A 26383-nucleotide genomic window follows, 5' to 3' on the forward strand; every position below is an offset into this window, starting at 1 on the left:
AGATGGGGCAAGAGGGGTCACCAAGTCAGCCCACTATGAGCAGTGCTCCCTGTCCTGGCAGAGGGGCTGGGCCCCAGTGGGTCCCTGGCGCTGGATCTCGGCGTGGCTTTCCCCTGCTTTGCTACGTCAGCCAGCGCTGCATGTTGTGACACCACAACTGAGCCCATCACCAGATCTTCAATTTTATTTTCCAGCAAATACCATGCTGCCCGGCGCCGCAGCCCTCACCCATCAGGGCAAGCCTGAGTGTGGCGCCTGCGGGGACACGCTCTCCCCAAGGCCCTGCCTGCTCTGGGCCTCACCGCCAGGTTCTGGGCAAGAGGCCTCCGTCCTGCCTCTGTGGGGGCCTCACTGCCTGGCACCGGCCACAGCCCGGTCCCGCCTCTCTGCCAGCTGCTCCCGGGGGCCGATCCTCTGGCCCCACTTGGGGCCTGGGCTGCTGCAACTGCCCACTCACTGCCCTCCTGTTTTCCGGGCACACAGCTTCAGGGTGGATCAGTCACCCAACGTCAGATTCTGAGAAGGGAAAGAGGGGACTGAGGTGGGCGCTCACTCAGCTGCCAGCAGACCCTGTGTCCGGGCCTGGGGCCTCAGTGGCTGACACTCACCGTCCCTCCGGCTAAGGCTCCCGCCAGTTCTCTTTCCCATTCAGCACCTGCAGCTGCTCCAGGCCCTGGGTCACTGAGCACAGCAGTCGCCCTGAGGATAGGAGCAGACAGTCACGGCTTTGCAAATGTGGGCAGCAATGGGAGGAAGAGACACCCTGGGGGAGGCACTGGGGTCTGAGCTGGCAGGGCTCTCCGTTACCCCATGTCTGATTCCTGTGCAGGGCCAAGAGCCACTGGCTTCTGTCCCCGAGACTCACCCATCTCATGGACTCGATCCTCCAGGGCTCCCGATAGCTCCGGGAGGCTCAGGGCCTGCAGGGAGGCCTGCCAGCCTTTGGAGTCTGTGGGGCAGAACGCTGGGTGAGCCTGGGTCTCTGTTCACAGGCTCTGCCTCTGGCCTGCACCACTGTGAGCAGGAGACCCACCCAATGGTCAGTGCCCGCGCAGCCCCTTATTTCAAAATGTCTTCTCTTGCTTGTTGACCAAAGTACTACTAGCCAGGGCCCGGCCCCAGGAATGAAAGTGGGGGGTCGGTTGGGGGCCCAGCCCTCCAACTGGAGGCTGCTGAAGCCACTTGAGGTCTTTGTTGGCTCATGGGCTCTGCCTACCCACCACCAAAAGGAACGGTGAGGAAATGGGCTGTGGCAGACAGGGTGCCCTCACCTTGGTCTGGGATTGTGTGTGAGGGGACCTGTGTGATAACTGCTGAAACAAGTGGAAAACCCAACCCGAGGAGGCGTCCTTGCCCTCTGCCTGCCCAGTCTGGGGCCAGGACGCTGCTCTCCTTACCAGCTGTGGGGAGGGCAGGGCCCAGGGTGGCCCCGAGAGGGGACTCGTCCCGCTTCACTCGGGCTGACAGCTCGGCCTGACAGGCTCTGCCGGACACAAGACCAAGTGCTGGTGAGGGGAGAGGCCTGGGGATGCTTTCCATGGCCCCAGAAGGCAGGGATGGCAGACACCCCACCTCCCTGAGTGTTAAGGTGGGGTTATGGCCTGTCCCCGCAGCCTGCCTTCCTGAGCTTGGCAAGCACCCCTGTGCTGCACCCATACTGACAAGCTCGTGACCCGAGACCGGGGCAGAGAACCTGCATGGGGTGTACAGCTTTTCAGGGCCCCATTGCTGCCTGCAGGAAGGAACAGACAATGAAATGGGGTGGCAGTGAGTCACCCTAGGAGGCCCTGAAAGCAAGTCCTTCATTGAAGAGTCTGGAGAAAAGGAAACTCAGCCTGGCCCAGGGCCAGTGCAGGCACCCACTCCCACTCACCGCAGCTGGTCCAGGACAAGAACAGCGTCCCGGGCCAGGGCCCAGGTCTCCTGCAGCTGGGCAAGCATGTCCTTGCGGGCACCATCCTGCTCCAGGAGGCAGCTCTCCACCACAGCGCGCAGCTCCTGCTCCTGGGACACCTGGCCCCGCATGGCCTCCACCTCCTCACAGCGCTGCAGTGGGAGAGGTGGGGTGGGCGGGCAGGTGGGCCGGGGGACACAGGGGACACAAGGCCACCCTCCGTCTCCGCCGTCCTGACCCTCCTGGACTGGAGGGGGGTGTTGGCTCTGCATCGGAGCTCCCCTGCTTTGGGTCCCTTCCTGGTGTCCACACTGGATGCCTGTTCTCTGCCCTCGTTCTGTCTCCCCGCTTGTCCCCGCCTAACGTCCCCTAGCTTTCTGTGCCTTCTTCCTGGGTGCCTGCCTGTGTGTCTCCCCTTCAGGGAGGAGCCGTCATGCTTTCTGCCCTCACTGTCCTATCGCCGGCTGTGTCCTTCTCTGCAGGTCTTTGTCTCCAGAAGCCTCTTGCCATTTCTGCACGTCCCCTCCCTGCTCTCTCCATTTACTTTGTGCAGCTGGATGGCCAGCTCCTGCATCTCGGCTTCCAGCCGGTCAGCATAGGCCAGCTCCAGGGCATCACTGGGGGGACGGGCACTGCTGTGCCAACGGGCAATGGCAGAGGTCATCTTCCTCTTGGGTCCAAACAACCTACGGGGGGATGAGAGGACTCAGATCAGCACTGACCGTCCTTCCATAAAGACGGTCCCTTCCCTTTAGGAAAGAGTGGCCCTGGGAGCCTGCAGCAGAGGACAGAAAGGGTTGTAGGAAGTGGCAACCCCTCCAAAAACTGGTCTCCCCTCTCTCCTCCCCTGCCCAGCCCGAATGCTGCTTTTACTAAACAGGGATGTCAGCCTGTGGACAACCATCTGCCAACTCGGGAAGCTCTCAGAAGTGAACGGGCAGAAAAATGTCTGGGTGTCCTGAATGCAGCACTGTCAGCCGGGCCAGTGTGGGGGCCTCGAGCCACAGAGCCCAGGTCACCTGCATCTAAGCCAGAAGCTGCTATAGGAATGGAGGACAGCAGACCGCAGGAAGAAAGCTGACCTCTACACAGGGCAGCTCTTTCCACCTCACTGCTGGGAAGCCACGGCCCCAAAACTGTGGCTGAAACAAGGGACAGGTGGCCACAGCTGGCCCCTCTGGACTCACGTGATGCCGATCTCCTTCAGGTCGCTCTCAGTGAGGGTCAGGAAGATGCGGAGGTCCACGTCCTGCTCCTCAAACAGCTGCAGGTACTTCAGACACCCGATCTGCTCCAGCAGAGAGGCAAGGTCCTAGAGGCCAGAGGCCGGGACAGGTCAGAGGCCAGCGGGGCACAAAGGCATGGGGACAAGAAGAGCACACGATGCAGCGCAGAGCCACTCTTCTCCTGCTAAGCACGAATTTGTGATGTCGCTTACAAGGGGGAGATCTGAGCCCTGCTGACCCCCCAAGTTCAGCAGTGGAGCAGCCCAAGCTGCCCCTTCTCTCTGTGCCCTCAGGTAGAGCAGCAAGTCCAGAAGCACTTTCCACCTACTTGTGTCTTTGAATCTAGTGTCTTTGCATTGCAGCCTTAAGGACACCTTTAGTATTTCCTATAGGGCAGGGCTGCTAACACCAAGGACTCTTAGTCTTTGTGTACCTGGGACTATGTTAATTTCTCCTTCACTTCTGAAGGGTAGCTTGTGCTGGACATAGGATTCTTGGTTGAGTTGTTTTTCTTTCATTACTTTGAATATGTCATCAAACGTCTTTGGTCTCCATGGTTTCTGATGGAACATTAGCTGTTAATCTTACTGAGATTCCCTTGTAGGTGATGAGTTCGCTCTCGCTTCCTTCAAGATCCTCTTTTTGATAGTTGCATTATGACAGGTCTAGGTGTGGATCCGAGTTTAACCCACTTAGAGTTCATTTAGCTTCTTGAATGTGCAGATTCATGTTTTTGATCAAATTTGGGAAGGTTTGGCTATTTTCAAAACATTTTCTGCTTTCTGTTCCCTCTTTTCCTTCTGGTGTGTGTTGGATGCTTGATGGTGTCTCACAGGTTTCTGTTCATTTTTCTTCATTCTTCTTTCTCTTTCTCAAATTGGACAATCTCAATTGGTCAATGTAAAGTTTTCTAATTCTTTCTTCTGTATGCTCAAATCTGCTTGTTGAGCACCTCTGGTGAAATTTTCATTTGAGTTATATTTTTCATCTCCAGAATGTCTATTTAGTTCATTTTTATTTCTGTCACTTTCTTGACATTCTCTATTTAGATGTGGTTTCCTTAGCTCTTTGAACATATTTTTTTAGAGCTGATTCTTTGCTGAGTAGCTCTGTCCGCTTGTGGGAGCACATCTTCCACACTCAGCCAGGCACGACAATCTACCTTTGCCTTTCCTTCTCGCCTGCGCGGAGCCTCAAGGTCGTCAGAGGTATTCTCAGGTCCTTCCTGACCACACACACAGCCTCATTGAGCATGTATGTGGCCTTCTAGATTCCGAGAATAAGTCAGAGCTTTTCAAAACTCCTATGGACAGCACCTTCCCCAGCTTTGCCTTTTAAGCTTTGTGGTTAATCTTTTTACCTCAGACAGCTGCAAAGTTAAAACATTTATCTGTGATTATTTTCAACACATGTCCTCCAAGGAGAGGGCTTTTGGTGTTGGATAGACAAGCTCTGAGTCAAGCCAAATATAACCTTGTAATTACGGTCTTCTAGGGAACCATCAGGTCCAGCAACGCCAATTCTTTGAAACTGAAACTCTAAAAGCGTTCCAGCTCTGCTCTACCCGCTCCGGTGGCTATGACAGCCGCCCTCAACGACTTTCTGAAACAGCCTTAACATCCCACCATCACCAGCAGCTCTCCAATCAACATGCATTTAAGGAATCGAGAGGTGCAGCTGCTTGCTGAGCCTTGGGAATACAGACCGGGGAGAGAGCTCCCTGGAGGGGCTGCAAGGAGAAGCCAGCAAAATCACAGGGTTCTAGTGAGCAGCAGAGCTGTGGCTTGAACAAATAAATGGCAAACAAGTACCTCTCTGTCATTCATCTTAGTACCACCTATGCCCACAGAGAGCAGGAGAATTCAATAAACACGTATTAGATAGTTGAGCTGCTGTGTCGCACCTATAATCCCTAAGAAATTGCTTAGCCAGTGTGACCCACGATGAGAAAGGCAGAAATACCAATTTTCACTCAGTGCTTACTATGTGCCACCATGTCTGCTTCACATGCATCTTGTCACTGACCCCTGAAAGCAGCTCTATGAGATGGATCCTATTTTTCTGCTCCCCAGGCTCAGGGACGCGGAGTCGAATACGGAAATGAGGGGAGAGACAGAGCCCTCCTGTGGAAAGAGACGGACACAAAGCCTGCAACTGGCCTCCAACCTTAGGAACCCTCTCACCCAAGAAGCTTTATAGGTCATTTGGTGGAAACCCACCACCACTCTCTCTCTGAACAGGACCTGGTCCACCATGAGTACATGATAACTGCCTCACAAATCACAAAAAGTGCCATCTTGCTACCAGTGTAACCGCCAGTTTCACAGATGGTCTTACCTGGGGTCCTGAATAGGTGGCCCTCTCAGGCTGGGGGACAGATCCTGGGGGACAGGCTGCCCCAGAAGTCCCAGTGCTGGGAGGCCACTGGTTGTCACTGTTGCTGTAACGATTCTTGGTCTTCATATAACTTTTAGTTTGTTTGCGAACCGAACTTTTACGCGCATGATCCGAATCCTGTGATAAGAGGTGTGTGTTTAAAGTAACACTGAAGGACTATTTATCACGGAAATGCAAATTAAAACCACAATGAGATATCACCTCACACCTATCAGAACAGCCATTATTAATAAATCAACAAGTAAATGTGAGCAAGGATGTGGAGAAAAGGGAACCCCCGTACACTGTTGGCAGGACTGTAAATTGGTGCAGCCACTATGGAAAACAGTTTGGAGGTTCCTCAAAAATTAAAAATGGAGCTGCTATACAATCCACTTTTGGATATTTATCCCAAGAAGACAAAAACACTAATTCAAAAAGATATATATACACACCCCTATGTTCATTGCAGCATAACTCAACAGTAGCCAATATACAGAAGCAACCCAGATGTCCATCAATAGATGAATGGATAAAGAAGATATGGGACACATACAGAGGGGGCCAAAAAAATGTATACACGTTTTAAGAAAGGAAAAAACTATTAAAATTACACTGACGGTAACCATTTTGAGCACCTCTTGTATAGCAGAAGTCAAACGTGACTTGTATTCATCTTTTGTTATCAGTATATATTGAGTATTACAATTTTTTTTAAAACGTTACTTTTTTTTAATTTTTATCATATTTTTAAAACACTTATTTATTTTAAGTGTGTTTTTCCAGGACCCCTCAGCTCCAAGTCAAGTAGTTGTTTCAATCTAGTTGTGGAGGGCGCAGCTCACAGTGGCCCATATGGGGATCGAACCAGCAGCCTTGGTGTTATGAGCACCGCGCTCTAACCAACTGAATTAACCGGCTGCCCGAGTATTACAATTTTGATACAGTTTTTTCCTTTCTTAAAATGTGTATACATTTTTTGGCACCCTCTGTATACAATGGAATATTATTCAGCAATAAAATAAAGAATGAAATCTTGCCGTTTGTGACAACATGGATGGACCTAGAGGTATTACGCTAAGTGAAATAAGTCAGAGAAAGACAAATACCACATGACTGCACTTACATGTGGACTCTAGATAAACAAATGACTAAACAGAACAGAAACAGACTTATACATACAGAGAACAGGTGATGGCTGCCAAAGGAGAGGGGCTTGGGGAAGATAGGATTAAAAGAAAGAAAAAAGAAAAAGTCCATGAGCTTTGAAGTCAGCCAGACCTAGGTTCATATTCCAGCTTTGTTACTAATTAGTTGTGGGACCCTGGACAAATCCCTCAAAAAAAAAAACAAAAAAAAAAAACACCCCCAGAACTCAAAAAATAAATGAACTCAAAACATAAGTGAATATTGAAGGGCTCACAGCTGACATGGCTGCATCCAAACTGCTCTCTGACTCATGATTCCAGCTTCTCAATTTGTGCCATTCCCTCCCAGGGTGGGTAAGATTTGAAATCCCCCAACTGCCATACAGAGCCTTCCACCTTGGTCTGTGCCACCTACCCCAAGCGATGCCCCTAGAGGGCGCCCCGGACCTTGTAGCCTAGCACAGCGCAGACACACTGTCTTTGTTAGGAGACTCGCCCATCTCAAAGGAACTGTTAGCATCGCCCCTGACACCAAGAAAGGGAAGGGAGGTGGGAGATACAGAAGGAGAAGCCTCACCTCGTTGCTTTCCAGAGAGGCCTCGCTGCTGAGTCCCGGGGCTCTCGCCAGGCCCTCGCTGCTGCTGCTGCTCTGCACGGCCCCCAGGTGGGCACAGAAGGCCTGCTCTTCTGACAATGGTGGGAAAAGGACGCGGACTATAGGTCGCACTCGTGGTGACTCCACGCGTCTGGGCTGTTTCATCCACAGCTCTCACCAACTCCTTCAACAGTTTACTATGTTCTTCTGTTTCATGCCAACTGCCTGGCCCGAGCCCTCCCCGCTACACATGGGCAGGGTTTTTGTCTGTTCTGTTCACTGGCAAATCCAAGCACCTAGAACAGTGCTTGGCACACAGGGCCCTCAGTAAACAGCTGCTGAATGAATGACATTCATCCTATAACAAGGACACGTCCCAGAGGGCTCACTGATCAAGGAGCTAACCCTGTCTGGAACGAATCCCCCAGATGCTGCCTGGAGACACTGCCCCCATGCCGTTCTTCGCCCTTTCTCACAAGAGCCAGGGCCTTGTCTCTCACCCCCTCGTCATGCTCTACCGGCCGGACGCACGGCAGCGCCATGCCGCATGGGGGGGCGGGTGGGTACATACCCCGGCTGCTGCTGCTGCTGCTCTCCACATCCCGGTCATTGATGGGGGAGGTGACATCCCTGAAGCAGAGGCCCCGCCCTTCCAGCGGGTTTTCGTCACTGCTGTTGAAGGTGACATAGCCCCGTGGAGGCACCTGCTCTGTGAACAGAATTGAGCGTGTAAACCCACACAAACAAAAAAGGGGAGACAAGGTCCTCCTCCTCAGAGGGGCCTCAGCGTGAAGGAAGACCCAGGACGCAGGCAGGAAAGAAGGGAATTCGTATCTTCCCGGTCATTGCCTCAGCCACTCACCACAGTGACTTGGACACACTGTTATGTGCAGTTTGCAGGTGAGGGGACAGGCTCTGAGGGGTGGAGAGCCAGTCTCCTGTCCCATGGCACCCAGTCGAGCCCCAAGCCCTCTCCATCACACACCATGCTATTTCTTTTCTAAATGTGAATGGTAGGAAATGGTAAGCTGTGTTTACAGACTCCTAAGCCAAGGAAAAACTATACCACTAGGGGACCCTTTCAGCTGGAAGCACCTCATCTGACACAGGGTCCCTGTGAGTTCTCAGCACAGGCCTGTAGGGGTTTCCTCCTCAAGCCAGCCAACCCTAACCAAAAAGATCTGGCTGAGCAGGAAGGCAGGAGGCCCTGGGCTAAAAATTAACCACAGTAATACCACATTACACAACTTCTGAACGTATCTACTGGCAAGAAAACAAGGAGCAAAGGCAGAACACAAACCATAGAGTTTCATTCCCATTTCCTTCCCCCCGTCCTTTCCCCACAGAAAGTACATAGATTTGCATGAAACACTGGCTGCTGGGGCCATGCGTAACTCATTTTCCTCTTTATACCTTTCTGTAGTTAAATTGGGATTTTTTACAACCAGCACATTTATCATTCAAAAAGGTTTTTTTAACTGTCGGCAAAGAATATATGCACTTACAGAAAATTTAAATAGCACAAGGTGTAAGAGGAAAAAACAAAACTCTCCTGAAATGCCAAAACCGTCAACTACCATCATTACTTCAGTCAATGTTCTTCCAGCCTTTTCTGTGGGTACATAAAAAGAAGTGCATACAAATGGGTTTCAGCCACAGATTATTTCGGTAACTTGAAAGAATTCCATTTAAAAAAAGCAACTCTTGCACATAGATGAATTACACCTCCCCGCCCCCCCCGCAGGGGTAAGAACTATCCTTCCTATGGTCCCACCTCAGGGTGGGCGGGACAAGTAGCATGGACTCCCTAGAAGGAACAGACTCCGCCACTCAAAAAGAGAACAACTCAGCCAAACGTCCCAGAGTCATATGCTTAGAAGCACGTCAGATGAGCCGTACCCTCCCCCTGAGCAGGAGCTTGCCAGCAGCTGAAAGACGGCCTTCCGCAGTGGTCCAGTCAACCCCCCCCCAAGGACAATGGGAGAAGGGGGGCCTCAAGTTCCCAACCCAGGCCTCTTTCCAAGCGTCTTAGAAGGGAATCAGGTTACTCATATACTCTTGACTTAAACACAGTCTCCTCTGACTGGGAAAGTCGGTTTCTTCCACAGCCCGGCTTCAGAGGTGCTTGCTTATGAGCAGGGCCCATCTAAGCAGCCTGTCTGACCAGCAGCCTCAGCCTGGCCGCGGATGGGTGACAGGCATCAAAGGCAGATGTCACTCACTCCTAAGTCTGATCACTTAGGCCAGAGCTAGAGAGGGAGTGAGCATCAACCCCAACTCATCCCAAGAACTGTCTGCACCCCCACACTCCCCAAAAGCATTGTACTCAACATTCAGGAGCTGACAACTTGAGAATAAGCTCAGGAGATCGGGAATCTCGGGCTCTAGGAATCTAGCCCAAGTGTACCATGTGACAATTCTCAGAAGGGTTTGAGCAGCAAATCCATCACCTGGAGAAAAGAGCAAGAGCAGACTCGTCCCTTGGCCTGGCCCAGAGGCACCACCATCTCAGGCCGACAAATGTGTTCCGTATTGAGCCCGGCTGTTAGGGCCAGAGACAGGAAGTGGGGCTCAAACGTCACGCTGTCCCTGCACTAGCTGTACTATGATGAATGAAATCTGAGCCTCGCTACATTTCTGCCGCTGGAGAGAAAGTACTATTTGTAATTTTAACCAGTGAAAAGGAAAATCAAAGGATGAACCCAAACCTGAGAGCTAGTCAATGTACCCAATTTTGAGTCTTGAAGGGGCTGCTCCCACCCACTGGCCCACCTTTCAGGAGCCTAAGACTTGCTGGTTCTCCTCCAGACAGCGTCTTCGAATGCACTGTTGGAGAGCCATCAGGAATGTGGAACGCTCACCATAGCAGCGCTGCTGAGTCTTGCCTCCAAGTCCAATAGCTGTGATCCTGGCCAAGGCCCGAGGCCCATCATGGATACTGAGGCCCTTCTTCCGACAGGGCCTCTGTCTCTGAGGAGGAGGGCAGGATTCATCCGAAGAGCTCAGATCTTCATATTTTTCTGTGGGTCAAAACCAAAATGAAGACAGTTTGTCCAGTGATAGACTAACTTAAACTGCATAGTAAATTGGAAGAAAATCATCATTGGTTTTATTAAATGAAGAAGGACAGTGACTGGTGACCTCCACTGAGCAGATGAGACTCCACTCATTCATGACCCTCCTCTGCTTCCTCTGCAACCATGTCTGACAAACTCGATGTGGCTGAGATTGAGAAATTCAACAGTCAAAACTGAAGAAGATGGAAACACAAAAGAAAAACCCACTGCCTTCGAAAGGAACGGCTGAACAGGAGACGCGAGCAGGCGAATGGTAACGGCACGCACCGCCAGTACGCACTGCACGTTCCACAAGCATTGCCTTCTGATTTTCCCGCTTTTAGCTGCTTAACTTGTAGGATACAAAGAGGTTAGATCCAGTTTAAATGACTGTGCTGCCCCTTCTCACATCAGAACTACTGACAACGCAGGCCACACCTGCCCCTCCCATCTGCCTGGCTGGCTGGCAGGGAAGGAAAAGAACCTGCATGTTGGTGAAGGCAGAAGCTGGATGGGACAACAGCGAAATCGAGAGGAAAAACCAAGCTAGTCCAAGGTGTCCTGCAGGCTGTAAAATGCAGTTTCATCAGAGTGTCAATTTTTTGTGTTCAAATGATTTTAATTATTGGAATGCACAATTTTTTAAGTATGCAAATAAAGTTTTAAAACCTGAAAAAAGAACAAGTAAAGAATGTTTCCCAGGACTTCCCTTGTAAGAAATGCCACACGGGCCAGTCTACTTTTGAGACGGGCCACAGGGACATCTGGGGACAGCAAGCTTGCTGAACATGAGCTGGACTGAAAAAGTTTGTCGTGATGGGGAAGTCTTATTCTTATTTCTTATTCCTTTTGTTGTCTGAGTTTGCCAAAATTTTTATAACAAGCATATATTATGCTTACAATCAGAAATATTAGGTTGGTACAAAAGTAACTGCGGTCTTTGCAATATTAAGCTTTTAAATTGCAATTACTCTTGCACCAACCTAATAAATTCTGTTCTAAGTTGAAGTGACACGTAAGACCCATCTCTTCATAAACGCATGGCAACATCACTCACAGCTTAGCAATTCTATATTCTCAGCCTGAACAACTTCTTGGGAAACAAGTGCCACCTGAGGCTCTGTGTGCTATGTTAGGAAGTACTGCACACTCGGTGCTCATCTGGGCTTAAACGCTCAGCATGTCCACAGCCACTACTGTTTATAGCTTTTCATGGTTTCCCATATTTCATCACACCTAGAAGGCAAAATTCATGTACATATTTGTATAAGGCTCCCATCCGGTAAGATCTCATTTTGGAGTTGGTAAACTGGACTGGAGACACGGAGAAGTCCCTCATTACCACTGGACTCCACGTGAGCTGGTGTTTATTACAAAACAGTCCTGAGGCCGGGAAGGGAGCTGGGCCGAGCCAGGCTGTGGAAAGGGAACCAGCTCACTCGGATATGAACTAGAACTCTTAGTGACTGCCGGGCAAGCCAGGCGGTTACTGACCCAGGTTCCAAACGTGGACCAGTGACCTGAGTGGACCACTCCCTCCTTTCCCCATTCAACTCACTCCCATCCTCTCCAGGATCTACGTCACCAGGAGGAGCCCATGGTCCCGTCCAAGCAGCAGATGGTGTCATAACAAATCAATGTACAAGGTGGGGGAACCCAGGAAAAGGCAGCTCCATGAATCTGAATCTCCCAGCACGTCCTCTCCAATTTGCACGGTCAGCAGGAACCCCTGACAGACCCTCACGAAGCCCACACCTTCAGCATGACCCAGATGGCGGAGAGCGTCACATGCTTCCGAGTTCCTGTTCCTGTGAGGAGCAGACAAAAGCCCCTCTAACACAGAAACAGCCGGCTCGCTCACCACCAGTCTCTGCAGGGAACAAGGCCAAGATACAGAGGCAGCCTGGGTGTCCATCAATGAATAAATGTATAAAGTGGTACATATATACAATGAAATATTATTCAAACATTAAAAAAAATGAAATCTTGCCATCTGTTTTCATTTGTTGTCTAGGTCCAACATGGATGGGCCTAGAGGGTATTGTGCTGAGTGAAGTAAATCAGACAAAGAAAGACAAATGCCATACTTTTCACTTATATGTGGAATCTGAAGACCAAAATAAATGAACACACAAAACAGAAAAAAACTCATAGATATAGAGAACATTTTGTTGCTAGATGGGAGTGGGGGTTGAGGGGATGGGTGAAAAAGTGGAAGGGAATAAGAAGTACAAATTGGTAGTTACAAAACAGTCATGGGGATGTAAAGTATAGCGTAAGGAGTATAGTCAATAATATTGTAACAGCTATGTATGGTGTCAGATGGGTACCAAATTTATCAGGGTGATCGCTTTGTAAATTATATATAAATGTCTAATCACTATGGTGTACAGCTGAAACTCATATAATACTGTATGTCAACTGCAATTGAAAAATTATTTTAAAAATAAAAATGTAAAAAGTATTCTGTGATTGAGAAAAAAAGAAGTAAATCTATCTCTATTTGCAGATTATACAGGAGTATACCTGGAAAATCCCTAGAGAATCAATAAATAAAACTAATTCTAACAGTGAAAGAATTCAATAAAGCAGAATATAAAATTGGTATACAGACATCAACAGCCTTCATATTCACAGACAATAAGCAAGTGGAGGATGTAATGGTAGAAACCTCATTTACAAGACCAACAAAGAAAATCAAACATACTTAAGTTACATGTAAAACATATATGAGGAAAAATTTCAACCCCCTGGTAAGACACAAAAGTATACTTGAATAAAAGCACACTCCTTATTGTTAGACAGGACCACTCAACAACATAAAGGAGTAGTTCATTTATAAATCTGCCGCAATCTCAACATCAAAATGCTGTTTTGCAGGAGCTAGACAAGCTGTATTCAAGTTCAGACAAAAAAAAAAAAAAAAAAGCAATAGCTAGAAAAACATTGAAAAAGGAAGGCTACGAGGGAGACTAGTCCTACTCCATAGTAAAACATGATTTTGTCCTCTTACATTAATGGAAATCTGGGAAATGTGCAGAAATAGATCCTAAAATTGTTGGATCAGGATAAAAAATATGTTGGATTGGGCCAAATTTATTGATATGGTCTCACTAAATAAAAATTCCATGTTTAATAAGTCAGCTTGAGTGGCAAGGGTGACTGACCCTAACTATTTATTTGACTGAAACCTGGACCCAAAGATATTCTATAGTAAATGAAGTTAAAATGCCACAACTTCCATAGAATACTGGAAATGAAAACAGCTCTGTAATTTTGTATAATCTACAAAAAGCCTCTATAATTAAAGTAGTGTGGTTGTGGTATGTGAATAGACAGACCAGAAATAGAATAGGAACAAATTTCGTATGTGTGACAAAGACTGTCTCCCGATCACTAGGTCAAAGCTGAGCTTTTAAACAAATGAAGCTAAGACAACTAGGTAGCCATTTGAAAAAAACCATACCTCACACTATACATAAAAGTCAAGTGTAAATGGATCAGAGATCTAAATGTAAAAAGGGAAACCATGTCACTACTAGAAGAAAACATGGATGAATTCTTGTACAAGCAGGGCACAGGGAAAGATTTTCTGTGACTCAAAATCTAGAGGCAATAAAAGATTGATGAATTTGATTATATAAAATTAAAACTTTTATGGCAACAAACACCATAAGCAAAGTCAAGAAGTAAAAACCTAGGGCGGCCAGTTAGCTCAGCTGGTCAGAGCGCGGTGCTCTTAACTACAAGGCTGCCAGTTCGATCCCCGCATGGGCCACTGTGAGCTGCGCCCTCCACAACTAGACTGAAACAACTACTTGACTTGGAGCTGATGGGTCCTGGAAAAACACACTTTAAATAAAAGTTCTTAAAAAAAAAAAAAAAAGAAAGAAAGAAACAAAACCCAGAAGCAAGCCCCTTCGTGAGGCTGCCCTACCTCTGGGTGGGCGCCATATGCCCACATCCTGTGTGCTGGCATTCAGCCTGGCAGGTACCACTCTACACCCTAACTTGTCCTCAGACAAGCAGGCTTCAACCTTGACTGCACAGTGAAGTCTGGGGGGTGGGGAGGGAGGCAGAGAAGGTCTGGCAAAGCTGCAGATGCCCAATCTCCTGGAGCAGGTGGGAGCAAGGGGCGGGACTACAGCAGAGGGAGAGGCCGCAGGCGCAAGTACCTGGGTGCAAGTACCTGGGTTCCGATAGAGGCTCTTGGGGAGAGAAGGAAAGTGAGCATCTATCAACCCCACTATCTTCATGTGTCCATACTGCTTGGCCAGCATTCGGGCTGTGGCCCCACTGTTGTCTCTCGTGTCCACTTTGACGCCCTGTGAAAGTTGGTAAGAGAACAAGAGTTAGAAAACTCCTCTGCAAAGCACCCTCACTTCCCAGGCTGCAGACCCAGGATGAGAAATGCACTGGCTTCTTACCTCCAGCCTGGAAAGGTCTGTGCCCAGGGTTCTCTAAAACCCCCAACTTCGGGAGAAAGAGGTACAGCCCTGTGTGGTCTCTCACTCTCTCTCTCTCTCTCTCTCTCTCTCTTTTTTTTTTTTTTAATTTATTGGGGTGACAATTGTTAGTAAAATTACACAGATTTCAGGTGTACAATTCTGTATTACATCATCTATAAATCCCATTGTGTGTTCACCACCCGGAGTCAGTTCTCCTGCCATCACCATATATTGGATCTCACTCTCTTCTTGATGCTAAGAGTAAGCGGGGGGCATGGGAGAGGCTTGCGGGCTCGTCAAATAAGGCACTAATCCAGCTATCTCACACCTGCGGCAGCTCTCCAGGTTCATTCCCACTTAGCTTTTAGCCACCCTGGGGCAGGCAGAGACTTAAAGGACAGAGGCAGTCAGGCACTGGAGGTGAGGAAGGTTAGACTCAGGCCACTGCTGTACAGCAGAGCCCGGCTTCACCCCGGCACCCGGGCGTGTGTCTGCCTCGCTTCATTTCTCTTCTTACGGAACAGCTTCACTAGAGTAGCTGCCTTTAAAACTCATAATGAGAACAAGAGCCCCACCCTTCTGAAAGAGAATTTGGGCACTTTTATCCTACTTTAGGGCACTTTTAGCCCTAAAAAGTACTTACAGTCTCCAACACACTAATTCCACTTCTGCAACTCTATTCTAGGGAAATAACCCCAAATACAGAGAAAGTTGTTATGCACGAAGATGTTTAACATCGCACATTTGCAATAATGAAAACCTGGAGACAACTTAAATGCTCAGGGCTGGAGAGTCCGCTATGTTACTGTCACAGATGCTGGTATTTACAAATAATTGGTATAATCAAGTTTTCAAAAGGACCATGATACACATTATAATTGTGGCAAAACAAGATAAAACAAAAAAGTGCACAGAAAGCGCTACTAGGAGGAAATATACCCAAACTGTTAATATTATTTTTTTTAATTGGGGAATATTGGGGAACAGTGTGTTTCTCCAGGGCCCATCAGCTTCAAGTCAAGTCGTTGTCCTTCAATCTAGTTGTGGAGGGCGCAGCTCAGCTGCAAATCCAGTCACCGTTTTCAATCGTAGTCGCAGAGGGCGCAGCCCACCATCCCATACGGGAATTGAACCGGCAACCTAGTTAAGAGCTCGCGCTGTAACCAACTGAGCCATCCAGCTGCTCCATACTGTTAATATTTTTAAGCAGTGAGATAATGGGAACTTTTCCCATCTTCCTTCTATATTTTCTAAATTTACTACTATGAGCATGTTTACTTTTGAAACGGAAAAAGCCCAGTAAGTTTTCCATTTTCAAAGCTTCAACCATGTGGTTTCGTATCTGAAGGTGTGACTATTGGAGCTCAGTGCTCCGGATGGCAAATCAGCAAGAGGGAGTTCAAACATTAAAAGTGCACATACCCTTGACCCAGCAGTTCCACTTCTAGGAATTTAACCTCAGGAAATAAAGGACATACACTAACATTTAGGATCTTCCCTGCAGCATTTTGCATAGTGAGAATCGGAAAGAACCTAAAATAAGGATTTAGTGAAATATGTGAGAACACATCTGTAAAATGGACCACTCACCCATTTATATGACAGGTCCAAGTGTATTAGTAACATGGACAGGTGTGTACAACGTATCATTAAGAGAAAAAAAAATTACAAAACATTTTGTGTAACAGGATTCCACTCTGACTTAAAATATGTATCTATTAAAGAACTAGGATACTTGACAATGTGTTAACATGTTATTTCTAGTTGATGAGATTATGAGTGACTTTTGCTTTTTTTTGTTGCTGCTTAACTGTACTCATTCTTTTTTTTTGTACTAATTCTTTTATAGCAAGTATATATCCCTTGTATAATAAATATCTATATATGTACTCTTTTCCCCAATTTTGAAAAACTGTGATCAACTGACAATCTTGGTTGAACCGAATACAGAGATGATTATCATACTATCATGTGGTAGGAAAAAGCTGCGTTTTTACAAGCACCTAATTGAGCTTCACTTTTCTACAATGCCCCACTTTCCAGAGCTCTGGTTAGAAATCAGCTATGAAACCTTTAGCCTTAAAAGAAAATTTCTAAGGCATTTTTTTAGGGGGGAGATGGAAGGGGAATTGGGTGAGGGTGGTCAAAAGGCACAAACTTTCAGTTGTAAGATAAATAAGTACCAGGCACCTAATGTATATGATGACTATACTTAGCACTGCTATATGGTGTATAGGAAAGTTGTTAAGCGATTAAATCCTAAGAGTTCTCATCACAAGGAAAAAAATACATACACATCTATTACCTAAATGAGATGATGGGTGCTAACTCAATTTACCATGGTAATCATTTCGTGATATACGTAAGTCAAATCATTATGTTGTACTGCATCCTAAACTTATACAGTGATGTATGGCAATTATATCTCACTAAAACTAGGGTGTGGGGAAGATAATTCTAATTTGTTTGATAGAAGAAACCCAAAGGTTTCAACCAGAACAAACATCATCTTCACTGTTTTCTCTCAATACGAGTTGCCCACACACAATCTCAGGCCCAGCAGGGGAGTAAAGGCACCAAATGAGGGCATAGTCTGCACACAGAGAAATTAGCTAAAGTCTCTGATTTTCCCATATGTTTTCTCTTGTCTGTGTCTATGAGGCTTTTTTTTTTTTTAAAGATTTTACTGGGGAAAGGGAACAGGACTTTATTGGGGAACAGTGTGTACTTCCAGGACTTTTTTTTCCAAGTCAAGTTATTGTCCTTTCAGTCTTAGTTGTGGAGGGCGCAGCTCAGCTCCAGGTCCAGTTGCCGTTGCTAGTTGCAGGGGGCGCAGCCCACCATCCCTTGCGGGAGTCGAACCGGCAACCTTGTAGTTGAGAGGACACGCTCCAACCAACTGAGCCATCCGGGAGCTCAGCGGCAGCTGAGCTCAAGGTGCCGTGTTCAATTTTAGTTGCAGGGGTTGCTGCCCACCATCCCTTGTGGGACTCGAGGAATTGAACTGGCAACCTTGTGGTTGAGAGCCCGTACTCCAACCAACTGAGCCATCCGGAAGGCAGCTCAGCTCAAGGTGCTGTGCTCAGTCTTAGTTGCAGGGGGCGGAGCCCACCATCCCTTGCGGGATTCGAGGAATTGAACTGGCAACCTTGTGGTTAAGAGCCCACTGGCCCATGTGGGGATCGAACCAGCAGCCTTCGGAGTTAGGAGCACGGAGCTCTAACCGCCTAAGCCACCGGGCCGGCCCAGCTTTTTTTGTTTTGTTTCTTCATTTATTGCTTTCTCTTTTATATCCCACATAAACAAAAAAATAATCCAGTTAAACACTGGGCAGAGGACCTGAACAGACATTTCTCCCAAGAAGATATATAAACTGCCAACACATATGTGAAAAAATGCTCAACTTCACTAGCTATTAGGGAAATGCAAATCAAAACCACAATGAGATATCACCTCACACCTGTTAGAATGGGTATCATCAACAAGACAAGTAATAACAACTGTTGGAGAGGCTGTGGAGAAAAAGGAACCCTCTGTCACTGCTGGTGGAAATGTAAATTGGTACAGTCACTATGGAAAACAGTCTGGAGGTTTCTCAAAAAACTAATAGAGCTACCATATGACCCAGCAATCCCTCTTCTGGGTATCTACCCATCTATTCTTTTTTTGTTTTGTTTTGTTTAGTTTACCCATCTCTTCTTGAACCTAGGCTATGTCTGAAGGATCCTGTGAGTGGACTTACCTTCAAAGAATAATTATTTACAGAAAAGGAAGCCCAAATGGCCCATAACATGAAAAGATGCTCAGTCTCACCAGAAATCTGGAAAAGATTTCATTCCTTTTTGTGCCTGATTAATAGTCCATTGTATGGATATATAACACATTTTATTTTTCCATTTATCAGTTGATGGACATTTGGGTTATTTGCTTCCACCTTTTGATTATCATGAGTAAAACTGCTATGGACATTTGTGTTTCAGTTTTTGCATGGACCTGTTTTCAATTCTCTTGGGTATGTGCCTAGGAGTAGAACTGCTGGGTCACCTGGTAAGTCTGTATTTAACTGAGAAACTGGCAGACTGGTTGCATCACTTACATTCCCATTGGCAGTGTATGGGGTTCCATTTTCTCCACATCCTCACCAACTCTTGTTATTGTCCATCTTATGTTTATTATAGACTTCCTAGTAGTTTTGCATGTCTCTGATAACTAATGATGTCAAGCATTTTTTCACGTGTTTATTGGCTATCAGTATATTTTCTTTGGAGAAATGCCTATTCGGATCCTTTGCCCATCTTTTAATTGTTTTTATTAGGCCCTATTAAACTTAACATGTCGAGCACCAGCAACCCCTCTTGTAGAAATACAGTACGAAGAAACAACTGCATGCATGCTACAGCTGTTTATACAGAGACTCCCTGGAGCACTGGTTATAACTGCAAAATGCTGGAAACCTAAATTTCTACTGACAAGGAACTGATTAAATTGCGACACGGATTGAACATGGAATACTGTATAAGCATAAGACGGCTATGGCATATTAAGTGATTATTTAAAAAGCTGCAGGCAAACACACAGTAGAACCTCACTTTGTCCAGGACGAAAAGCAGTATGTTTGCCGGTGTCTACAGACCTATCTTCTAAGCAGAGGAAAAGTCATGGGGTGTCTCTCTGTCAAACCAAGGGGACATCTGGGGGAGGAGCAGGGTGTGCGTGAAAAGGGAGGAAGATCTCTGCCTTCTCACTCTATTTAATTGTTTTAAGGAATGGGATAATGAGTGCTATTTGCTTTTTAAAATAGATTTTCCATACTTTTCAAATAATAGTATTTTCAACATTCTTACAGGAATGGGCGTCTATTTTTACTCACCACGGTACCCCGAATGCCTAGGTGCCACTCAACACTTGGCATCAATAGATACTCAATGAAAATGTGTTGAATCAGTAGATGAAGAGCAGTTATTTCTATGTAGCAGAAAATTCTGTTACAGTTTGTACTTCAGTGATAGGATTCCTCACTTGCTGTGACTAAATTAAAAGCTAATAAAGAGCGTCACTTACATGATTCAGAAAATACTGCACGATTATTTCATGGCCAGCAGCAGCTGCTTCCATCAAAGGCGTGAATCCATATATCGGCTCCCTGCAAGACAGAGGCCACAGTCCGATGATTCGTGGAGAGAAGTAGTGCCAGGGAGCCGCTTCCCCACTGCAGACAATGTCACCCACCCCTAAGTGTAGAGGTCTCCCTACATTACCGGGGAGAGATGAGAAAAGTTCTCATCAACACGGCAGTTTCATGAACTCTTCTGGTTTCTACCCCAGCTCTGGTCTTCTGTCCTAAAGACAAACTGTCTCCCTCTCTTCCCTCCTTCATAGCTGTCTGCACCTACGATCTCTTACGTCTTCACTTGAATCACCAGCAAAAGGCAGCTGCTGCCACTCACTGCTCACAGAAAGCTAATGTCTCCCATCCACCTACTGAGACCCTACTTTTGAGTTCAACATCCTATCCAGGATCCCTCCCAAAAGGACCAGGGCTAATAATCTACCTGGTCCTTACTACACCGGGTACCTGATGCTTAGTTTTTGCACTTGGTTAAGGGTTAACTTGGCACTGTCTTCAGAGTACCCCTACACCTCACTTCTTTCACGCGGGTCTAGAAGACAGGAACCCAGCAGAATACTGGGTTTCAGTTATGCCAAGACACACCGTTTCCGCATTTTAACATCTCTGAAATCAGACTGTGTCTTAAAATCCATAGGTACGTTGCATTTTATTAGTAGCATTTTTTTCTTTTTTAATGGCACGTAAAGCTATGTGTGTCTCACAATGGATGACATCAGCCAGGGGGCATGTGGTGCCACGTGGATGCTGTGTTGAAAAGGGATTATCATCATGACATGCTTTAGACAATACCCATTCCAGCTTATAAAACTCATGACTGTTTTCAAAGCATCTCCTCACCTGAAGTCTACAAAAGGCGATAAGGGGAAAGGAATTAGCATTTAACGCATGTCAATTAAGTGCCCTTCACTATGTTAGGCCTCTGGCGTATGACAGAACACGTAATTCTTCTAACAACTCTATGACACAGGTATTGCTATCCCCATTTTCAGGAATAAAGTGAGGCTCAGAGAGCTTAAAGTACTGCACTCAACGTCACTGTCTGAGGCGTGACAAGGCCGAGATTATCCCTAGGCCTTCTGCACCTGGGCGGCCCTCTCATATTGAAGCAGGGGCTTCCCTGACGCTGGCCCGTAGCTGCCTCTGAAGTTGTCCTCCTCAGAGTAAGATGTGACCACACCCACTCCTATGGCCACTTAAGAAGTGGTAATCACCTCACGTTGGCATTCGCTCCACTGTCCAAAAGGAACTTGACCATCTGCTGATGCCCCGCGCTGGTGCAGTGGAAGAGGGCTGTCCAGCCTTGAATGTCCTTCATCTCTAGCTCCGCACCTTGCTTCAAGAGAACACAGAGTGCTCGTTACTGCCTCGTCTCCTCTGCGTGGGGCACGAGCCCTGCAGGCCACCACGCTGAAACAATCCAAGTGATCACACGCACGCACACCCCATGGCCTACAGTGGTTCACACCTCTGCCAGAGCGGCCAGGGAGCCCGCAGGGTTCTGGGCCTGAGTCCCGTCCTAGCTCACCTGGAGGAGAAAGTAGGCGATGCTCTCGTTGCCACAGCTGGAAGCCAGCATGAGTGGAGTCTGCCCTTCTGGGGTCGGCACGTTCACACTCACTCCCGCCTCGAGCAGCAGATGCACGATGGTATCGTGTCCAATGTAGGAGGCATACATCAGCGGGGTCCAGCCACCACCATTCTTCTTATTCAAATCTAGCTCTCTCCTAAACAAACGCAACATGTGCTAGGCACGCCCGGCCGTCTCACATGTGGGGCGTGTCTCACATGTCAAGCCAGCGTCGAGGCCAGGGACGCTGCGAACCACCTGCAGTGCAGACTGTCAGCAGTGCCAAGGTCGGGAAACCCTGACCTGGAGCCCTGACTACCTCCCACCAATACACCACAGTCTGCTGTCTAGTGCTCGGGGGAGAGGAGAGAGGAAGGGACTCAGACCTAGAATCCCACTGCGAACTGATTTCTCCTGTCACCTCACCCTACAGAAACATTCTTGGAAAATCTGTAACCAAATAATCTAATCTTTCTCTCTGATTTCCATCACAGTTATAGAAAAGTGTTTCCCACAGAAAAAAAAAAATGTGGGGTTTCCAACCCAGACTTTGGGGTTGGGATATGGACATGATACCCCCTTCCAGAAACATACTGCACAGTTCGGACCTCCCAGCCCTCCTCTTCCACAGTCCTTGCCTCCAGCGGAGTGAACAACTGCCAATCAATCCACAGTCTGCGCTTCGTGGAGGCTTGCACAAGCCATACCAGACACTGACTTTCCATTCACTAGCATCTCTGGACTCGGGGAAGTCCACCCAGCCATTCCAGAAGGTCCTGACCCCCAGAGTGCAGTGGCAGCCGCTGGCTCGGAGAGCCGCCTGGAGACCGGTTCATCTTCAGCACACGACCTTCACTGATGGAGGTCAATTCCGAATGAGGAGGGAGGAGCCTTACCCTTAGCCAAGCATCTCTAAGGCCCTCGCACCTCCCGTCAGCCCAATCACCCTTTCTGAAGCCTCCCACTCCTCAGGTCCCCAGCCTGTCTTACTGTGAGCAAGCCTCGGGCTCAGCTAGTGCCACAAGCCCAATCAGAACACAAACACTTCCCTCTTCTCCTCTGTGGAGCTGTTCCAGACTGTGCATTTTATCAGCACACACAAAGGCTTAAAAGTCCGAGAATGCTGAAGGAGCAGAGTTATAACTGGGGTCTTGGTGACCCTGCGAGGGGGATATGCTGTCTGCGTACCCAGCTTCCCGTTCCCAAGGCCGCCTAGTGCAGGAGTACGATGGGTCATCCCTCACTAGAGCGCACTGACACTCAACTGGCCAGGTATTTATAAGCGATGGCTATGACTTGAGAACTGGAAACCTGGGGCTTCAATGAGGCTTGGCTTTGGTGCCCCAGGAACTGGAAAAGGCACAAGGAGGTATAGACATAGATCGTTTCTCTGGGTTATCGATGAGAAATGGCAATGTAAGCACCAAGTGTGGCAGACATAAGGGGGTGGAGGCAAGAAGATAGATCCTTTTCCAAAAATTACAGTAGGTACCATGCTGTACTATAAACAAGACACAGCCAAGCCACTGCTGTTATATGAGGACTTAATCTAGATATAAAATTAATAAAACCAGTATGTGGGCAGTTGGGGCAGGTGGCAGTCCTCCAGACGGGCAGATAGACCCAGCTGCCTCCTCCTCTTCTATGGCAGAAGCTGGAGGGGAGAGGAAGGCACGAGGGAGGAAAATAAACCCCCAGGAAAAGAAGGCCACAGGGCACAACTTTCTAGCTTTATTTTTGTTTGAGCATTTCTAAAATTAGTGAAAACCATAAAATTACTCAGGTTAAAGGCAGAAATGTTTTCTAAGCCTATGAAAAAAGTTTAAACCAACTTTTTCTTCCTACGAGTAAAAACTGCCTTTCTTAGTAGAGTCCAGCATAATCCATTACTGACAACTGCCCGAAAGGCAGGGTTAATCCAGGCCATATGTCCTAAATGTCTCAACTGCGTGCGAGTCCCTCTCAGCTTACTGGTACCTCCATGTGGGAGCTGAAGCCATTGAGACGGTTCTGAGCATCTAAGAAGGAACATTTAACAAGATCTCTTACCGCTGCACACATTCCTTCACCACTTCATACTGGCCGATGGAAGCAGCTGTGTGGAGATCCAAGGGGACGGCCAGCTCCTCCCGGCTGACCTGCGGACCCAGCCCATGCCACATGGACAAGCTACGGGTCAGGAGTTCTGGTTCACTGGCTTCATCGCTGAGCTCCGACATCGCTGTGGAGTGAGGCCCAGGGCTTAGGTCTTCCCTTCCTGGTGGTTTCAGGGGATGAAACAGGAGTCACACTCCTGCCTGCATGCAGTAGGCAGCTATGTCTCTATCCTAGCAGACTGCTCCCCAGTGCGGCCAACTCCTGGGACTGACTTGGACACCTTTCTTTCATTAAATATTGTGTGGCTTTGTGAGTTTGTCACCAGACAGAATAAGAGGAGCCTATATGGTGAGTCATAGACTACAGTGCACATATTTTCCTTCATCGATCCTCAGGCCCCACATTCTAGGAAGGGCATTCTCCAGGAACTCAAGGAGCCTGACAACCTCCTGGATGGGCAGTAAAGAAATGCTGGCTGCGTCAGTGGACCAAATCAGCTCTTGGGGATGGTGGGGAAGAACCCTGGACTTGGAGCTAGATCAAAATTTAGCTCTGCTACTTATACCTCCGATCCCTAGCTCCTCACTGTCTAATGGGGACATAATATCGCCAAGGGCTGCTGTTAAAGACACATAGAAGAATGGGTAAACAAAGTGGCACGTTCATAAAATGGAATGCTACTGGGCAACAAGGAGAAGGAAAGAATAGCTGATACACGCAACACACGAACCAATCACAAATACACTGTGCTAAAGCCAGACTCAAAAGGCTACCTACTGTATGATTCCATTCATATGTCTTTCTAGAGAAGATAAAACTAAAGGGTTGGAGGACAGATCAGTGGTACCAGGGGTTAGGGGTGGGGTGACCACAAAGGGACAGCAAGAGAGAATTTGGGGGTGATGGACCTGTTCTACATTTTGATTGGTGGGTATGTGACTCTATGCAATTATCAAAACTCATAAACCTGAACACCAAACGAGTGAATTTTACTGCATGTAAATTTTTTAAACAAATAAATTTTGAAAAAAACTGAGAGCCCCTAGCACAGAAACCAGCAAATGTTAACTGACTAGGAGTCTACCTATGCGATCCTTGAAAGTGGGAGAGCTAGGGGGGCAGTTGTGATAAATTTGTGGAGTGACACTTCCCCTGGAGGACAGCACCAGGGTGAAGAGTCTGTGATTTTGAGAACCCTTTATTCAGGGATTCCTACTCAAATCAAAGCCAAGTCACTAGCTTCCTAGCAGAACACTTAGGTTACGGAGTGACATTTGTCTCCTATTCTACCCTGGGTGGGAAAGAACAAGGAAGCAAGTGTAGAAAAGAGAGAGAAAGAAAACAAAGACAGGCCACATACTGTTCAGATGGCCTAAAGCTACCACAGCAGTTCACAGATGCCACTAGGATCTCAGTCTCTATGAAGAACGCTTCCAAGCTCCAGGTGACAGCCAAGATGGCCAAACAACAAACGAGCCACCAATCTGGGGAACAAAAAAATCTGTAGGCCCTTTGCAAGAGTACGTGTACATGTGATGGGGCTTGCAGGCAACAAAATTCAGAGCAAAGCCCTGCTTCCTGGAATCCCCGCTTTTCACACTGGCAGGGACTGAGGAGAGCAAGCAGCTCTCACTCCACAGGTGAGAATCTGAATCAACAGTCCTGGCCCACAGAGCCTGGATAAGAAGCCAAATAAGTGAGTGTCAATTCAGGGCCCCTTTCAAAACCCCCTCCAGCCTTCTGTGGGTGTGTCTCTTCTCCAAACGCCTCCTCTGGGATGGAGCCCATGTTCTCTCTCCTTTTACTGGGTGCTCACATGTCTGACCTCCTGCCCAGTGCTGAGGGACAAGCAGAACCAGACCCTGCTCAGGGAGCTTACAGAGAGAGAAGTTGGATGCCAAGGGACCACAGAAGTACCATTACTTCCTTTTCACCCTACATGATGTGGTATTTGTTCTGCATAACATGATTATATTTGTATACTTGTAAAACCGTCTTTTGAATATAGCTTCTGGTTCTGTCCATTTGTGAAATACTAAGCATCCGTCACTTTTAAATTAAACAAAAGAACCTAACTTTAAAAAAAAGTGACGTTGGTGGTCGACCGGCACGCCCACAGGGAAGAGATCTGTAAAGCCCCAGGGCACCCCCCGTCCCCTGCGCGTGGGCCTTCCGTGGGGCTGGGTGTCCACCCTCGTTCTCAGGCCCTAGGGAGGGTCCCTAGGGCAGAACCCGCGCACCCACAGCACTGACGTCCCGGGACGCCTCCTCCCAGTAGCTCTACACGGCACGTGGCTTTATCTTCCCCGCTCCACAACTGCAGAACGGAAGCTCGGAGACAGAAACTCACATCACGAGCAAGAGGCAGGGCTGGGACTCCCCGCTCCCGGCCGCACAGGTGGGCAGCAGGTGCCGGCACCAGGCGGGGCAGGGCCGCTGCGGAGCCTACCTGCGCTGTGCCACGGGCCCCGAGCCGCCGTACGACCGCCGTCGCCACGCTACCTCCGCGGGGCCCGCTCTACGCCGCGCCCTCCCGGGCCCCCTCAGCACCCGCCTCCGAAACGCCTGAACCCCGAGGCTCGGCTCCCGCCCCGGAAGTGGTTGCGGGAGGCGCGGAGCACGCCGGGACGCTCGCGGGTCCGCGGGGCAGCTCCAGGCGCAGAGGAATTCGCCCGTCCCGCACCCGGACCTTCCGGTCAGCTAGTCCGGCTCGCTGTGCGACACCCGCGACAGCCAATAAGCAGAGGGAATTCGCCTGCCCCGCCTTCACTGGCCAGGGGAACCAATCCTGTTGCAAGATAGGAAGGACGCGCCAAGTCCCGAAAGAGGCGCGGGGGGCGGGGTG

The 26383-nt window shown here is 48.2% G+C and overlaps 1 protein-coding gene across 9 annotated transcripts; it reads right to left on the minus strand.

Annotated features, from left to right (window-relative positions):
• Positions 1-137: 137 nt before the first annotated feature.
• ANKS3 (ankyrin repeat and sterile alpha motif domain containing 3) lies at positions 138-26233 on the minus strand. 9 transcript variants are annotated; one of them, XM_033101928.1, is made up of 17 exons: positions 25988-26233; positions 23491-23662; positions 21400-21598; positions 21086-21207; positions 19805-19886; positions 14485-14620; positions 10101-10259; positions 7811-7948; positions 7222-7331; positions 5458-5634; positions 3082-3206; positions 2439-2580; positions 1874-2046; positions 1398-1483; positions 866-949; positions 609-699; positions 139-516 (listed from the first exon to the last, which is right to left on the minus strand). In XM_033101928.1, the coding sequence occupies exons 2-16, from the start codon at positions 23658-23660 to the stop codon at positions 620-622; spliced, it is 1983 nt and encodes a 660-aa protein (XP_032957819.1). In that variant the 5' UTR covers positions 23661-23662; positions 25988-26233; the 3' UTR covers positions 139-516; positions 609-619. The 9 variants fall into 9 exon arrangements, 7 of the variants coding, with proteins under 7 accessions (XP_032957822.1, XP_032957819.1, XP_032957818.1 ...); XM_033101927.1 differs by having other exon boundaries at positions 139-536; positions 23491-23698; XM_033101926.1 differs by having other exon boundaries at positions 140-516; positions 23491-23698.
• Between the last annotated feature and the right edge of the window lie 150 nt (positions 26234-26383).

The sequence above is a fragment of the Rhinolophus ferrumequinum genome (assembly GCF_004115265.2).
Source record: "Rhinolophus ferrumequinum isolate MPI-CBG mRhiFer1 chromosome 15 unlocalized genomic scaffold, mRhiFer1_v1.p scaffold_54_arrow_ctg1_1, whole genome shotgun sequence".
In the NCBI taxonomy this organism is placed as follows: Eukaryota; Metazoa; Chordata; class Mammalia; order Chiroptera; family Rhinolophidae; genus Rhinolophus; species Rhinolophus ferrumequinum.